The 18670-nt window shown below is 26.3% G+C and overlaps 1 protein-coding gene across 2 annotated transcripts; it reads right to left on the bottom strand.

The window, feature by feature from the left end:
- Positions 1-10790: 10790 nt before the first annotated feature.
- Positions 10791-12323, bottom strand: kri (uracil phosphoribosyltransferase krishah). 2 transcript variants are annotated; one of them, XM_015522743.2, is made up of 6 exons: positions 12201-12323; positions 11931-12101; positions 11678-11870; positions 11471-11615; positions 11279-11409; positions 10791-11197 (listed from the first exon to the last, which is right to left on the bottom strand). In XM_015522743.2, exons 2-6 carry the CDS (start codon positions 12047-12049, stop codon positions 11123-11125), a joined length of 663 nt encoding a protein of 220 aa, XP_015378229.1. In that variant the 5' UTR covers positions 12050-12101; positions 12201-12323; the 3' UTR covers positions 10791-11122. The 2 variants fall into 2 exon arrangements, with proteins under 2 accessions (XP_015378229.1, XP_089076879.1); XM_089220753.1 differs by having other exon boundaries at positions 11931-12287.
- Positions 12324-18670: the final 6347 nt, after the last annotated feature.

The following is an 18670-nucleotide window of genomic DNA, read 5'->3' as shown; positions in this document are numbered from 1 at the left end:
CTTTTTAAGAATTGAGAGAAAAAATAGGAGTTAATTATTTGTAATTATTCTATTTTTATACTTTCCACTAATCGAATAATTTCATTTTACCTAATATATCACAAAAAATATTTTAAGTAAAATTTTCAATTGTTTTCTTGATTAAAATCATTTTCGAAATTCAAATTGAAACTTAAACTACGTTTATCTATAAATTTAAATTTTTAAATTGATAATTATTTTTTAACTTTGATGGTTTTTTTTTTTTTTTGAGGGGAACTCACGGTAACAGGCCATTGGGTGTTGGGTGTGGGATGGTACAGTTAGGTTAGGTTATTTTTGTGTATTTGTTAGTTCGTTTTTAAATGGATATAGGGTTGTAACACGTGTTTATGTATGTGTGGCAAGGATACGTCGCTAAAAATCCCGGGTTAGGTTAGGTTAGGTTATGAGCGCTGTTAGTTGTTACTAGTTAGGTATTTATAGATCATTAACATAATACACAATCTCTTGCTTTTTTTATGTCATAAATGCATTTTTATAGGTTTATTATGGCTTCAGCATCTGAGCCATAGACATCTAGTCAAAAAATTCTACTCTGTGGACAGTAAAATTTAAAATACATATTTTTAATGTTAATGGTTAATTTTATTATTCTCAATATTTTATACTATTATATGTATTAGTGTATTACATATAGATATAATATATAAATATTGTTTATTGCCAATGTTACTATAGTACCTATCTAAGTAAATTGTAATATTGTAGTATTTTTCATATAGTACCTACATATTATTTTATATTTAAAACAGGTCAAGCAATTTTTAACTAAAAATTACATCTAATAACAACTAGGCAAGGACTTCCATTAGGGGATTGTAAGGGGGTGACATATCACTCTCCTAGAAAAAATATTGTAATAGGTAGTAAAAAGTTGTTGAAAATTTTAGTTTGAAAAAACGCGATTTACTATTTATGCTTTAAAATCTTATTTTTGTGCACATATAAAATGTATATTTTATATACATTTTTAGTTATTTATTTTATGACAGTCACTCATCTCCTAGGTTTTGACAGATGGGCGCCCTTGCAACTAGGTATCTATCTATAGTCTACCTATACCTCATCTATACAAACGTTAAACTTTAATATTATAATATTTTTTTTAGGAATTTTAATTATACCATAAAATATCAGTAGGTATAATTTATTTATCACTTCTAGGTACACTTTCGCCGAACAAATGTTTGATTCCTAGTGTGCTGCTAAATAGTTATTTTCCCTGATTAGTCTGAAATTCCAATCCGTCCCTAAGTATACCTATTACAATATTATAGAATTTCAGATATTTTTAAATAATAGCTTAAAGTACTAAGTGAAATTTTGGTATACTGATTTTCGATTTCAAATGCTAAAATATCTAAAAACATAAAATTAATCAACACCTTTTTTTCGGCCAAAAACTCATTTTTCAAAATCTAAGTGCTATGATGGATAATTTTAAATAAACTAAGTTATAGGATGAAAATAACTACTTAAATATGAGGGAAATGAGATCCAAACAATATACCTGGTGAGGAAGTTACATGGCAAGAATGGTATACCTTTTCAGATAAGCTATACAAAATCTGGTTTTCTTCTAATCTGGTATTATTAACAATAAATTCATGTCGTAAAAATATGCATTAGATATAATATCCACTATTGTCAATTCGCAGATTTTATTCGCAATCAACAGGTGTTAAGGGTTAATGTCATTTATCAAACGCCTACAAATGGCTGAAGTGCCCGAGTGTATTCGAATTCTTCAACTGCACTGCTGCACTATATCGGCGTTAAAGTTACTAGATGATGTGATCGTGATGTATGATTATTTTAAGTGATAGTTGTATACGAGTTTAACAATTTTTTAAATAAGAATCCAGTAAATTTAAATTAAAAACCCGTAAGATTTTTTTTTTAGTTTTTAGCAATGAATTCATAATACAATATGCATATTATAATAGATACGAAGTTTAATGAAATACTCAGGTACAGGTAATGATGGTAAATACCAATAACTATATATGACACACCAATATTTTTTTCCGGTTAGAACCGACAGTAGAGGAAGGTCTGTTTGCACAATACTACTCCTCTATTGCCATCGTTCATTGATAAATAACATTAAAAAACATCTAAACACAATACTTAGTTAACAAATATACATAGCGCAAATAATTAACATCAGAAATTGTCTTCTGCTCTTCTTTACCTTATACTAAACGATATACATGGATAAATATGATATCAGTCCCGTTTGACGGCCCGGTGTCAAGGCACACCAATATTGACAACTCATATTTTATTATTTATACATTTATAATCTATATTTTATATAGTTAATACGTTATGTGTGTATAGTATAATTACATATTCACAGTGCTTAACAATTTTAAGGACATTAATGTCAAAAATAATTAGACTACACAGAAAATAATTCGATAACTACGAGAAAGTCTACTAAGTGTCTAAGTATATGCGGCAGTATAATTAATAGTATAATATATATATATATATATATATACTAGGTATATACGTATTGTATTTAATGTTTACAACATAAACCGAGTTATAAAGAATACGTTTGCAGCAAATGAAATTAAATAAAGACTAATATAGTTTGGTTGTAGCGGAAAAAAAGGAGTACCTAAAAGAAAGTCGAAAGAAACGCGTGATGGGCTGCGCGTGCGTAAAATAATATTTACATAATAATATATTCAAATATATATTTCATAACTGGGTAAGCAAATAATAAGACTAACATGCGTGATTACTGATTAACATTTTAAAGTCGGTATATGAACCAAGATCATAGATCTTAGTTCATGAGTTGGTAGTTTGATATCTACGACGCTATGGAAGAATCATTACAGGTGTGCTTTATCTTGGCGGTGAATGTAGTCAATGTAGATAGTATAATATTATTAAACGTCTTAACAGTTTACGTCATGAATTATAATATTATACATTCACATAATATATAAGAATTAGAACGTATATGATATATCATATAATATTTTGAGAAATATGTAAACAAAAAACCTAAGGATAACCCTTTCTTTCCGTACAATCACAATAGAATAACACAATAAGTCTAAATATGATTACCTATATGACCTCGTTACGATTACGCCCGTCAGTTGAATATGTTACTGTTTAATTGGTTTTTTATTTTATTTTTTCATTAGGTATGATAATTAATAAGCACCGTTCATACTATATTTTCTAACACCGCAGAGTATGAAAATAATGTGTTATGGTCTTATTATGAATAGGTAATAGCTACCTATACATATTTATCTAATTATCTATGTTTAGCTTGTAAATGGTGTAATATGGTGTTAATAAAATAAATAGTAACGAGCTACAAGCATAATTTATAAGCCAACAAATTAAGAAATTCTTCTAAAGTAACCAATAATATAAGCATGGGGAAAAAATGAAACGCAATTAGTGTAGATCCAACAGTTATAAACGCATCATAATATTGTCGGTAAATAAAACTGTACACTGTTTAGTACAATCGAATTAAAAAATAGTTTCTTTAAATTTGATTTACCAATTAGTAATTCATTTTGATTTAATTTATGTAAAATATCTAAGACATAATATATTAATCAAAATATTTTCAATTTGAAGTTAATCATTTAAATTTCAACCACACAACGTTGATATAATTTTCAACAAAAAAACTGGAGTCGGTAAATTAAAACACACTAAAGAATTAAGAAACCGGGAAGGGTGTAGCTGTTAGACCTAAAACCAAAAATATCGGACAATTATTCAATTGTATTAAATGCATCTTTTCTAAATTTGTGGTAATAATTGGTTTTTAATGACTGCTGTAAAATTAAAATATTTATAAAGACATGCGATGTTTAGATATCAGATGAATCGATGTTTGGTTGTCGGCCGAAATGTTTCATAGTATTGTTTATTTGTATGCCATAAGTGTTTGTGTCGTTTGAGGCCATGAGGCAGATTTAATGGGGGAAATTCGGTCTCATGCAGACGTGACAATAATTTTAAATTGGTTTTTCAAAGCTCATGTAGTCATGTCAGTACACTGGATCAGTATCGGTCTAATAGACATTGCAACTTGTTAGTATACAACACATTTAAATTTGAAATAATTCAATTTTTAACAATAATTTTATTTAATAGAAAAACATGCACGACAGCGTCATCTAGCAGTGTAAACGTGCAGAGATCATGTGCAGTTTTTTTAACGAGCCTACAAATGCCATAGATCCGGTGGCAAGTATTACTGTTGCGGAGCCACTAAATGTTGTTTTTATATCTACGTCTGCGATAAGATAACATCCAAATAATTACCGCCTAAGTTAGATTTAAGTTATAAAAATTAAAATACTCAATTTTTTATATTATACCTAATTGTTTTATTATTTTATTATGATTATTATGATTATAATATTTAAACTTAGGCGGTAATTATTTGAATGTTATCTTATCGCAGACGTAGACATAAAAACAACATTTACAGTGGTGGCTCCGCAACAGTAATACTTGCCACCGGATCTATGGCATTTGTAGGCTCGTATTTTTTTATATGAGCGTTAAAACCAAAATCTATTTTTTGGTTATCTTTTGAATCGGTCACATCGCCATATCATAATGCTCACCCCATCAAAATTTCATCCTCGTATAAATCGATTTTTTTTTTTCATATAATTTGCTTCAACCACCTGCCAAGTGGTACGCAACGTGGTCGTGGTGAGTAAAATAAAAAGGATGTTCAGTTAATAGTCTATATCAGAGGAGTACAATCTTTTTTACTGCGGCCAAATCTAAAATAATATGAGATTCATCGTAAGTAGTATAATCTGAAATCAAAAAATCTAAATAATATTATGTACACAATTAAAAATTGGACACAATTAGATAAATAAGATTTTAATTATTTTGTTGCAATTTAAAAATAGGTACTATTTCTTGGTACTTGAAATTTTTAATATAATATGTATATATATATGTATATATATATATATATATATATATATGTATTTATTACTATATTTTATAGTTTTATATTATGAAGTCTTAAAATGCAATATGTCCGAGCTTCCGGAAAAAATTAATTCAATCTTATGCAAATTTTTTTTTTTAATCTAGATTTTATACAATCTGTACATAAAAAAAAATAAGCATAAATTATGTTATTTTTTAAAATTATATATATATATATTTTAGCTTGAGTGTCTTGAGGGAAGAACCAACCAGCGAAGGCACTTCAGAATTGTATGTAAATAATTTTTTAAAGTGATATAAATATATCATACAATATACAATATATATAGGTAGGTATTTAATAATATACTAATATATAGTATAGGTCAGGCGCGTATACAAGGGGGGGTTTTAGGGGTTCAAACCCCCCCCGAAATTTCAGGAAAAAAGTTTTATTATTTATTAATTTTTAGTTTAGTTTTATTTAATTACTCGCATTTCCATCGTAATATGACTCGTAGTGCTCGATCACTATCTATATTATAATCGTCAATCACACCACTACATGACCACATAAAAATAAATATAGATTTCATATGAAACCCCCGGTGCAAGCCGATATCATTTTTATTACATTAGCAACAATGAACGAAGTTTGACGAAAGTGCCGATGCGATAACGATATATACTAATATAATAATATAATATCTGAAATGTATTTATAGAAATGATGACATTGATATTGACGAAGTCATTAACAGATTTGCAAGACTACCTCGAAAAAAAGATTTTATATTATAAAAATTCAAAATACATGTTTTTAATTAAATATTATTTAAATTGTTTTTAATAATTAACGAATTTTATGAGAAATTATAAAATAAATTGTACTATACCTAATTGAAGTTGTGTAAATTTCTTGTTAGACTATAGTTTAGGTTAGATTATATAATTAAAAAAATGTACAACCAAAACCCCCCCCAAAATATTTTTTTGTGTACGCGCCTGGTATAGGTTGACTGTTTTCGTTCAGAATTATTTTTCGTGGGCAATGCTTTATACAGTGACTTAATCAATGCAAGATATATTGAAATCTACCGTAGAGCAAAGCTGTTAACTTCTCCCCTCACATTTTTTTTTTTAAATGCAAACATTACCTCAATTTATGCATTGTAGGATGGTCATTATTATCGACATCAGCCATCAACTTTCAATCAGAATATCGTCTTAGATTTCTTGTTATATTGGTATGTGTATTCTTCATATAGTTTTAAATGTAATAATTGTTTAGAGGCATTTCCCAAACTGTGGACACTGTGGCCAGCACTCCACGAGTGCACCATGAAGGGTCCTTCAATTATTATTAGGTTATTTTTAATACGGAGTCCTCAATGTTTTTTTTACTATACTCTAAGGGATCCGGTGGAGAACAAGTTTGGGAAACACTGGTTTAGAGTATTCCTGTGAGGGCTTGAGGCTGTGAATTGTGGCGACTCAATATATTCATTATTTCAGTCTGTAATATTTATTGGCATGCAACTTCGAACCAGTTGTCATTAAACCTATAGTCACACTGAAGTCTGAACACAAATTAGTTGTGCCCAAGCGGCGGATTAGCCCATCGGGATTCCGGGAAAATTTCTGGTGGCCGAGCGCCAATATACTTGGATAACTAATTATATGATAATAATTAACTGCGTACCTACCTTGTTTATTACCGTATATTCGTATCTCGATTTTGAACGTCACTTTGGCTAAACTAAGTATTAAAAACGGGTAAATTTATCTGTCAACGTTTTTATAAAATATATTTAAATATTTTATACGCGAATGTATTGATTTTAAAGTGGTATTTAAAAAAATTTTTGTGACTGTAATCACATTTTGAAACAGTAAAAATTCTTCGATTTTCAGTTTATCATCTTTTCTGATAAGAAAGTTAATCTAAAGTTGATATTTGGGTGGTTAAAAATTAAGTTATACGTACTCATAATATGTTAATATTAGGTACTTGTTTGTTATCGCTCCGCCAGTACAACGTATAAAATTTATTTCCCCGCCACTCTTGTTTGTTATCGCCCCGTCATAAATAAAATATATTATAATACAATAAAAACATGTATTATTATTATAGATTTACAAAGGAGGCCATTTAAAATTAAAAAATGTATTACAATTATAAATTTAAAAAAATAATAATATAAATTTACAAAGGAGGCCAGAACTCAGAAATATCTTTTTATTATTACATTTTATTAAGCCAGCAACGTACTAATATAATATTATTATTTATTTGATATTATATTAGTATGATATAAAATGTCTCGCAAAGGGTAGTTATTTCCTAAAATATTTCCCAAAATAGATCATCTATCATGAGCTAAACACGATAACTATATGTGGGGCGATAACAAATAAGAATGGCGGGGAGATAAATATTATACGGTGTACTGGCGGGGCGATAACAAACAAGTACCTAATATTATATTATTAATTATTTAAATAATATTGTGTGGGCCTGTCGGCTGTTAAAAGGAAATCATTTTTAACCAATTTGACTTTTACAAATTGTGGAGTTCTTGTTAATAATTTGTAAATTTATAGAAAATTGTTGAATTTTTTTTTTAATAGTTTAAAATGGTTCAGTTGTGTGTGTATTCTTAGGTAGGCAGCACAATGATTTTTTAATGATTTCACTCTACTTGTTAGTAATGTTTAAAACATTAAATCAGTAATTTGTGCAATCTATAAATATCTTCTAGATGCCTAGCATAAATATGGTTATCCAGGATACAGCTTGATTCACAAATTAAAAATCTTCTAATTATATATGTAGATTCTAGATTTAGGTAGTAGTATAAATATTGAAACAAAGTTTTCTTATATACTTGTATTTGATTATATTAAGTTTATATGGGTATGTCTTAACCTTTAATTTTTAAAGTATTTTGGTACATTTTAAAACAGTAATGATCCAGATTTTCTTAAAGTAATATAGAAAGTTGTTATTTATATAATATGAAAGTAGTATATTATTGTACACATTTTTGCATGTGAATAGAGCTGTATGTCAATCTTTACATAGATATTGAATTTAATGCAGTAAGTAGTGCTTTAGACAAGTCAATTAGAACTTTATTATTATTCAACAAACTATGACATTACCACTGCATAAAAATTTTTGTTTTGATTTAAAAATAATTACCCTAAAAATTTGCAAAATAAATATATTAAGAAAACAATAAAAACATCAGTGAATATAGTGAATAATATAGCTATGACAGTAACAAGTTAGTATACAATGTACATGAGTACATGACAGTAATCAGTTACAAGCTTAAACGTAAGTCAACCCTGTGAAATGTGTAACTTATAATGTTTAATCTATTAACACTTAAACAATAACACAATTTTGAGAAACATTAAAGTGTAACTCATTAAAATTTATATTGAATCTTTTTATGAAAGTTCACACGTTTTTTGTTCTTCAGCTTTATAATATTAGTATTTAGTATAGATTTAATATCAATATATTTTTTATTAAACAATTAACATTGTTTTATATTCTAGTTGTTTTTTTTTAAAACTATTTCTAAATCATATTTGTCGATGACATTTAATAATTTTGGTGGTAGGACAATAATCAGCAATAGCAAGTTGTTATAGAACAGTATAATAATATATTATATTAAACAAAAATTCTTTATATATTTTTAGATCATTTGTTTAAAATGCTTTACATATAATTAATTATTTTAAAAGGATGCTCAAAACAGTTGAAACTAATAGTAATAGGTTAGTATTGGCGTATTGCATACTAATAAAAGTACCCATTTGAATATTTTTACTAAAATACTGCAAATTACATAAATTAATAATCGAAATAATTATTGCTTTTGTTTTAATAATATTTAAATTTTCTATTGGTTGCTTTGTTATTTACATACATAGTTATTTGTTTGTAACAAGTAGCTTAGAATGTAACTTGTAACAAGTTACTCTTAATAAACATTTATAGATATTAATTATTAACATTTATTAATATAAAATTATATTAACTTGTAATCTGTATTCACTTAAATTAAGTATCATATACTAACCCAGTATAAGATGACTATAAATTAATAGAATTGAGCTCATTTTTCAGCACAACCAATTTTTATTCATGGGACAGTAACATTTTTTAACCCACCTACCTTTCTAATACTGATACATAAAACCCAATAATTATCAGTGAAAATACTATCCAATGTCTAACAATGCAGTACCCATTTACTAATTTTTTTTCTGGAACACTTATCCTAAAATCGTCGGTAGTGTCACAGATTAAGTAGTGGTGCCTGATGTCAAAATACTAATAATTGTAAATATTAAATTAAGTGGTTTTACAAATTTTGATATTAACAATTTGAATTTATAAACATCATGTAATATAATTGGTTATCTGATATCTATGCAAAAGTTTTGTATTATTTTAAAGATATATATTGGATTAATATATCCTAATTAGTAATTAAAACATAGAATTTAAGTGAGTACTTATACAACTTTAATGGTGTATGATATTTATAATAATTATGATATTCTTAAATGTTTAAAAAAAAGTACAAAAATACATTTATAAAATTTTTGTTTCCTCAGATGGATATTTGTACATCATTATGAATTATGTTAAATTATTATGATATTGGTTGTATTTTTTTTTCATGCTTATACCAATAAATTAAAGCTAAAGACCTATTGTCGATTATTTGTTGAGGTTTGTTTTTAGAGATTCATAAATAACTAATAAAAATGAAATAAAATTGTACAGTATTGATTACATAGAGAATTTAAATTGTCATAACCCATAATAATAATTCTTAATTATTTACAAGCTAAATTTGAGTATTTACAAATTTTTTTTTATTAGTTCAAACCTATTATTTGTTTTAATAATATAGATTTATACCATAGATTAAATACACTATAGATTGACAAAATTCCAATACAATAATTTATCATCCATTGTATTAATTTTGATTTTATTCACTAATGACACATTGCAGCAGGAGGTGGGAAATAAGTATTTACTCGTCTCTTGCAGCTATACGCCATTAGTGAGATAATTATAAATTAAAATATTGATCAATGAATCATCACATAAGTATGGCCTATTTGTAGCGGTATAGTTATTTAATCTATGATAATACCATTTTAAATGTTATATAGGGACAAAGAAGCATATTAAGTATAAAATACTATTAAAAGAAAAGTTCAATACTATAGAATAAATTTATAACTACCTTGTTAAATATAAAAAATTGGAAAGCATGACCAGAATTCAGTGGTTTTAGCAGAAGTCTAAATTATAAATGTTGTATGAAAAAACATACTAGTGAATTAAGTTGTTATGAAACATAAAATGTATAAAATAGTTTTATTTAATTATTTAAAAATACTCTTAGATGAACAAAAGATGATTTGTTTAAACTTATCAACTTAATTTTTTATGTTTAATAATTATTAAAGACAATAACATTCTATTTATAATTGTGTTGACACTGATGTTGAAGTTTCTGTAAAACATACTTGCATTTATTAATGTACATATCATATGTAATAAACATAGTTTAGAGTTATCCAAAAATGTAGTTTGATTCATTATGGTGAAAATTAGTTGGTATAGAATAGATGAATAAATTGCATATTACAAGAACCTATAGACAAATTTCCTATATAAAATATACAACCTATAGCAATGAAATTTCTTAGTTAGTAAAATATTAATAGTAAAAATATATCAAAATAATCAAAACTTAAAAATTACACCATTTATTCAAATTGAATACCGTAAATAAACAGCTTTATATTGAATACATTTCAGTCGAAATATAGGTTCATGGGACAAAATTATAATCAATTACCTATCTATGTAATAACAATAACAAAATTTTCTTGAAACAAAGTTATAAGATATTGTAAATTGTATCTTATGATTAAAATTGACAGATAGGAAAAAATTGTTGAAAAAATGTATAGTTAAGTCTGTTTGAATTGGTCACATTATGATTTGCATGGTACAACTGTTAGTCTTACTTACCAAAAATGAAATGTTGTGCAAATATCAATAATAAATTAAATAATATATTTAATCAGTACCGAAATATTTTTGGCCAAAATGATTGGGTGCGATGTGATAAAGTTCTGATGTTAGTATAGTCATCTAAGCAAAAAATTCATAAACACCATTTAATTAATACTGATAACTAAGATTTATAAGGATCTATTAGTTAATAATACAAACCAATGGGAATGCTGTGGTAATAGTTTGAGCAGCAATTGGTGTAGTAAATAAGTTTGATAGAATTATATTGTCTTCAGTCACACGATGTTCCTTTAACACATTCACTGCTTTAATAACAGTATTTCCAGTACCTAAAAATAATGTATTATTGTGTGTGTTGTTTAAATAATTTGTCATTTATGAATTACTTACTCATAATTGGATACATTAATAAAACTTTCCTATCAGCTATATCATGAGGAAATTTAGCATATACTACACGGGCTTCATGAGTATCTGAATCTGATTCAACCAATATTTTACCAATGCGTATCGATCGACAACAGTCTCGCAGACCCTAAACAATTAAACATTGATGAAAATGCCAATAGATTTCCAAGAGTATTGAAAAATTCTTACCTGCTCCATAGCCTCTCCACTACGCACAATACTGACACCACAGTTACCTCTTTGGTATTTGGTACCTTTGTAGTAATTACCAGTAGGTGTCATAACCATGCAAGTATCAAATGGTAACTGGTTTAAGCTTTCCTCAATGACTAGACGGATTAGACGGTCAGCATAAAATTTGAAATCCGTTCGACTTGTGTTTCTGTGGACCGTACGAACGCTTAGTTTCATAAATGCATTCGTATCGGTACCACAAACTTACTTGTCTCTAAGTATGGTCTGCAGTTCCCGCACCTGGTCATTGGACCGCAACAGCTTTAATTTAGGACCAAACTCGTAGGCTGGACTTGTAGAGTTTACTTTCTCACATTGTGCTGACATGGTTAATTAAAAACTGATCACTAAATGCAAACTGGGTAGAGGAATTAAAATGCTGTAATATTTTTGAAATGATCCAATATTGTATAAAAAAAAATAATAAATAGATGATTCTATACCGTGTAGCTAATAATTAATACAATTTACCAATTACCTATGAAGTTTTTGTGTAATAACTATTAAATTTACTCATTTACTGTAATAAATAATAATACTAAAATACTATAATAGTTTTTATTGTTTTTAAATAATTGATATATAGTATAGTTTTGCCTCTAATACATAACCTATAAAAATGTTTACTTTGTTACTAGCACTAATAGAGGATGATATTGTAAACGAAATGAGCGCCAAATTTAAAAATTATGATATCAGCTAACGTACCTACTACATATACCATTTAAGTACAATTCGTGTCTTGTTAGTCAAAAATATGAATTGTAATGTTTGGTTATATGATATACTGTGATGATTTTATTATTGATTCGATAAAAACACATATTATGTGATGTGTAAAAAGACATGGTTTTTAATTCATCTCAAAAAAATGAAGTAAAGGAGTTCAGTTCAACGATTAAAAAACTGCGTTTCGACTTCCATGTCCAATTGTATTTTATACGGACATGTGTGACATTGACAGTAAAATTGGTACAGTTTATAAATATGGTTTATCTGACTATCGGTGTGTAACAATCCATTGCCTATATCAAGGATGGCATACCTTTTGAACACTGCGTGCCCAAAATTACCTTTTCTTTTTTTAGAGCGTGCCAAGAAAATTTTTTTAAAAGTATTAATATTTTGTTATATTATAATTTGATTGTATAATTAATGTATTAGTATAAAAAGGTTAGTTTAGGTACATAATAATCATAATAATATATAAATAATAATAATAATAATAATAATATTGCTTTGCTAATTATTAATTTTGATGTGATTTATGTTGTTGATCACTTAATGCCAATTCGTTGATATTTGGTTTATAATTAGTAACTTTTAATTAAGTACACGTGGCACTGCATTCATCATTTAGTCGGTTTCTTAAATCAGATTTTATAAAATTAATTTCTGAAAATAGTGACTTGCATGAATAAGTTGAAGAAAAAATACACAAAACAGCATATGCTACTATTTTTAAAGTGGAATAATCTTTTGGAATTTCATTCTACACTTTCAAAATCTTGTCCCCTATGTTAACGATCAATATTTACCTATCACCCTATCACGCTGAATTTCTTCTAATTCATTTCTCAGTATACCGTATTTTTCTTTGGTAGGTTAGGTATATGGGAATTTTTACTATTATATTAATATATAATAGTAAACATTTTCGCGTGCCATGAATTTGCCATCCCTGGCCTGTATTATATTATACATTCGATTGTATAAATAATATATAATATTGTATGCCAAACACCATAATGGTAATTAATTAATTAATATACTGGCATACTGATACACATAATATTATAATTTTGAGTGACTATAAATTATAGTTTTAAATTCAAATTTAAATATATTTTATTGTATATGCTCAGTATTAACCGCATTACAAACACCATCTTAAATGTCAAAATCGCTGTAAAAAACAAAACACCAAATTAAATACAATAAAAAAACAATATCCAAGTAGTTATGCAAAAACTGTGTTTTTCTATGTGTGTACAATAATCACCACATTCTAAACGTAGATGAGCAAAGTTATTGTATTAAATAAGTGTTCATCATCTCTTATATATTCTGTTTCCTTAATCTAGTTTCCTATAATTTTATTTATAACTCTTAATATCGCATTTGGCGTTTCATTACTTAGTCATCATTAAAATACATCACTATAGGTACCTTATGTAGATATTACGTTTTTTTGCTGTTCTATTGGTATAATAATTATTTTGAATTAATCCATAACAGTAATTAACATTAATAGTAACGTATCTATTTTATTTAATGAGCTGATAATAAATTAAATGATATTTTTAAGTTATCCTATTTCAATAAAAACTAAACACTAAATTTATCACGTTTTGTGAATTTTTTTAATATCTCGAATAATAATTATATAGATGGATTAGTTTTATTGTTTTAATTTTATTCTAAGATAATTTCATTGCTCCATCATATTATAACAATAATTAATAATGTACCTACATATATAAGTGTATATTAAATATATGGTATAGTATGGTTGAAATTGTATACGGCTATAGCGCGTTATGATGTTCAAGATTAATATTATATTCTAAGTGGAGTAATTAACGTACATGATTATTTATTGATTAACTATTTATTAATGAAAATTATATTGCTAATGATAAGCGACGATATTACCTATATAAATAGTTAATCTTTAGAGTGGAATCAAAACTTGCAATTACATCAATTCAGTCTGATCTCTGATTTATTGAATAATTTAAATACAGTTTTTTACGATTATTACGATTCTAATTTAAGTACCTACTTTAAAGTGAATGATGTACAATTTCATTAAGTTGATAAACACCTGAGTATATTTGTGGTTGTATTGAGATTAATGTTTATTAAACAGATCTTAGGTAAGTACGATAGATTATTTGACTATATAGCATCTATATATAGTATTATAGATACTTTTTTAAATTACTTGTGTTTAAGTAAACTAGATTTATTCACATAATAAAATAATATTACATATTTACCTATGAACTATAAACGTTGTCAAGCCCTCCGGGAATTTACTGCCTAATAATTTAAATTTGTAGGATACCGTGGATAACTTCTATATCATCCTAACGTTATGTTATAAATCTATTAATGAATCTCCGTGGGACAATCTGTATGTCAGTGTATTTTTATAAGTACCTAAGTAGACACCGCATACCTACTAAGCATTATTAAAAATATTATGAACGAAAATAATTCTTTGTTATTATGAGTGGTTTCAGTTACAATATGAATATAATAATTAAACGACCTACAGTAGTTTATTATTTTATACTAGAAAGTAGAAGTAGATAGGGATATTGCGTTAATTATACAAACCCCAACCGAAGATTAAAAAAGGTGAACAAGTGGGTACTATTAATTATTATGTTGTACAGTAGTCAGTAAGTGGTCGAATAAGTCACTGTAATTAATGCATTGAATTTGAATTTAATGATATAAAACCATTGTATATGAAAAATGAATCTGATTTTTGAGCGAATTTTTGAATGCTTATAGGCTATAATATTTCTAAAAGTGTATTTTATAATAATATTGATATTTAAGACTTAAATTATTTATTTTACCCTTCTAATACAGTTGGTAATAGTATAACTACCAAATACATTTCATTTGATATACATTAAAAGTTTCAAGTATACTCATGGATATTATTTTTAAATTACAAAATAATCATTTTTTTATTATTTGTTTAAAAATCTAATTTTTTTGAAAATAAAATATATAAAAAAATAAACTATACACATAATTTTTAGATTTTTTGTTAAAGTATGAAATACTTATGAGAAACTTGGTTTTAAATTGTTATATTAATACTAAGCTTTCAAAATTGAACATTTTATAAATGTTTAACGATAACATATTTTAAATGTTTATCTTTAAGATTATATCCCTCCATAACTATTTACATGCTACATATTATGTAAAATTAATTGGAAAGTATAGTGGGTGATATACTGATATGAATGCATATACGAAAGAAGGGAGGATTTTTAATGTTTCCACAAACCGATAGTTGATAGGCGTAATTAAAAAACTCTATAAGCTATATAGAAACAAACAATTCAACGATAATATTTAAGTGCAACTTTAATGCTGTTTAATAAATTACAATTAAAGGTTAGAGGACGCAGGTTTCAGGTCGGAGCTGGGTCATAAATGATACCATTCCGTAATACTACGTCGAAGTTAAGCCCCATTAAACTATTAGTTTCCTAATGCGTGTAGCCATCTGGGAATATTACCAGCAAAGTGGTCTACCCTTTTACTTCTTCTAATACGATTTGTTCTTATATATATATATATATATTATGTATAGTAAGTAACAGCATTTAGTATCGATTGAAATTTATTAATTCTAAACAATTGTTAAACAAATTAATTTTAGACAGCGAGAAAATCGAAAAATGTATTGGTTTTAAAGAATAAAATATATATTTTGAGATTTCAAATTTACATCGAGCACAAAATTATAAATTAAAATAAGACAGGCCATGGAGTTCATATTTTTTTAGTTAAAACTATTTATTTGTAAGTATAGGTACCTTTTTTCAATATTTTTTTAAGTGTTTTTATGTAGGGAAGTGTGAAGTGGCATAAGATTATAATTAATATAATATATACTTAATATATTATACGTAAGAGTTATTAGTATGTGATTCTAACTTTAGTTTAAGAACAATTAATAGTTCAAATATTTAAATAACTTTATTTGTATTTCCTTTTTTTTTTTTTTTTTAGTTAAGTGTATGAATTTCAAGTTTAAGTACCTCCTTGGGAGGTATTCTCTCACTATTTTTTTTTTTTACATCATTGTTTATTATTTGTCTTATTTAACCTTTTGTTTTTATTGAAACAGATGACATTATAAAGGATGATCCATTTAAGTGGGTGCACCTATTATCTTGAAAAGTATTACATTTTTCTGATTTTTTTTTAAACTTTTAGGTTTGTTTTCCTAAAACCATATAATATTTTAATTTTTTTCGCCCTTATATTTATTGGTAAAACCACTAACAACTTTTGATTTTCAAATGATAACATAAAATTAAAATATGATGAATTAATAAAACCATTTTTTTCATGAATTTACGTGTTAACATTTTTATTTTTCGTTAATTGGTTTGTAAGATACAGCTTCTCAAAGTATTGGTGGTTTTTACTATTTTTCCAATAATTGTAAAGACCAGGAGCTAATGATAAATTCGGTATCGCTGAATCCAAGGTAATAAAATAAATCCAATTAGTCCAATTAGTCGATAAGTTAATGATTAGGGTTCAAAGTGCAACAATAATCTTTAATTAATTGTTATTTATTTTGTTGCCTTCGGGCTTGGATTCAGCAATATCGAATGGGTCATTAGCATTTTGACTATTTTGAGAAAATAAATATATGAGTTGATTATAGACATTTGTGTTAGAATGTAAAAAAAAAAAAAATGAAAATCATGATTATTCAACTTAACGTTTCATTTGATACTTAATTTATTCAAGATAAATTTAATATATTATAATGTTTAATATATATTGACAGCCATCAGATAAACAGAAAATATTGGCAGTGATACAGATTACAAAAATCTGATACATTGCCAAAATAAAAACATCGTTTGCAGTTCAAATGTATAAGGACACTTTTGCTATAGACAGTTATAGGTACCTAACCTACTAATGGTGATAAAAAAGGTACATCCAATTTATGTTAAATTCTGACTTGTAAAATTACAAATTATACCTCTACTCTCTCATGTTATCAAACCGTTACAAAATCCAGGATCATATGTTTTATTTATTCGTTTTTATGTATGTATGTAGGTATGTCGTTAAGGAAAATGTTATTAAAAAAAATACATAACAGTTTTAGAGTGCATAATATGTCACCGTATTTGATACATTGGTTATCACTAGGACAGTATTTATATGCATAGGTAAGTTTTTTTATAAATTTGATTAGTATTATTCACAAAGATACAAATTATAGACTTTTTATTTGGTGTATTTTTATATATTTTAATTATAATGCATATTATTAGTATGGACACGACAATTTCTTGTTTTGTGATAATATATAACTATATTTTAATGAAAGTAATGTTTCAGCTAGATGTATCATAATACCTACATTGTTACCCTTAATTCTATATAAACAATGATTTTGTATTTAGCAGGATAATTGTGATTTCCAGAACACAATAATCGTATTTGGTTTTTAGTTTTTACTTTGTCTACGACTTTAGAGTTGGTACTTTAAACTTTTACAAATAATTGGAAAAGACTAAAAACCATTACGGAAAAACGGGAATACGTAACATTATAGTTTTCGATAAAATCGATTTTTTCTTTTGTTGTAATTCAAAAATGAATTACCGTAAATATTTTAAATTATCACCTAATATTTAAATTAATGATTTATTGGCGTAATATAATTAAAAAAATATTTTAGTTCTTTTTTGAACTATTTACTGGCATTTGAAGGTTAGTGCCACTAAATAGTCTCTTAAAACGTATTACCTATACGAAGTACAAACTAATTTTTTTCATTAATATCACACGATTTAAGAACTAAGGTTTTACATAATATTATATATTAAAAAATGTGTAAAAAAATACGATTTTTTATATTTTTTTGATTCAAAATATTGATTTTAATAGTAATCTGAAATGCGTGGTTGGAATGATGATAGTGTTCGAGATTACTTTTAACAGTTTTAACTTTGACTATAGTAAAATAGTTGGAGACATCTGGAAAATACTTAGGACTAATGCTTGAATCGGTTTTATAACGCGTTCTCTATACGTCTATATTGGAATTTATAATAATATAAATAAAAGTAATTCTAGCAGTAGTCTAAAAACAAAACTTTTATATTGTTTTTAGCTCGTGTCGTATCTTGTTCATATATGTGCAAATGTTGAAGTTTG

The sequence above is a fragment of the Diuraphis noxia genome, unplaced genomic scaffold (genome assembly GCF_037042655.1).
Source record: "Diuraphis noxia isolate RWA-SAM2 unplaced genomic scaffold, SU_Dnox_SAM2 contig0002, whole genome shotgun sequence".
NCBI lineage: Eukaryota > Metazoa > Arthropoda > Insecta > Hemiptera > Aphididae > Diuraphis > Diuraphis noxia.
This window is presented reverse-complemented; position numbering and strand designations above follow the sequence as displayed.

Bases quoted from the DNA above. Each gene is read 5' to 3' on its own strand.
- kri (XM_015522743.2), bottom strand. From the start codon at position 12,049: ATGTCAGCACAATGTGAGAAAGTAAACTCTACAAGTCCAGCCTACGAG. The intron at 11,871-11,930 runs GTAAGTTTGTGG...TACGGTCCACAG, and splicing joins CAGACCATACTTAGAGACAA to AAACACAAGTCGAACGGATT. The intron at 11,198-11,278 runs GTTTGTATTATT...TTTTTTGCTTAG, and splicing joins TTACCACAGCATTCCCATTG to ATGACTATACTAACATCAGA.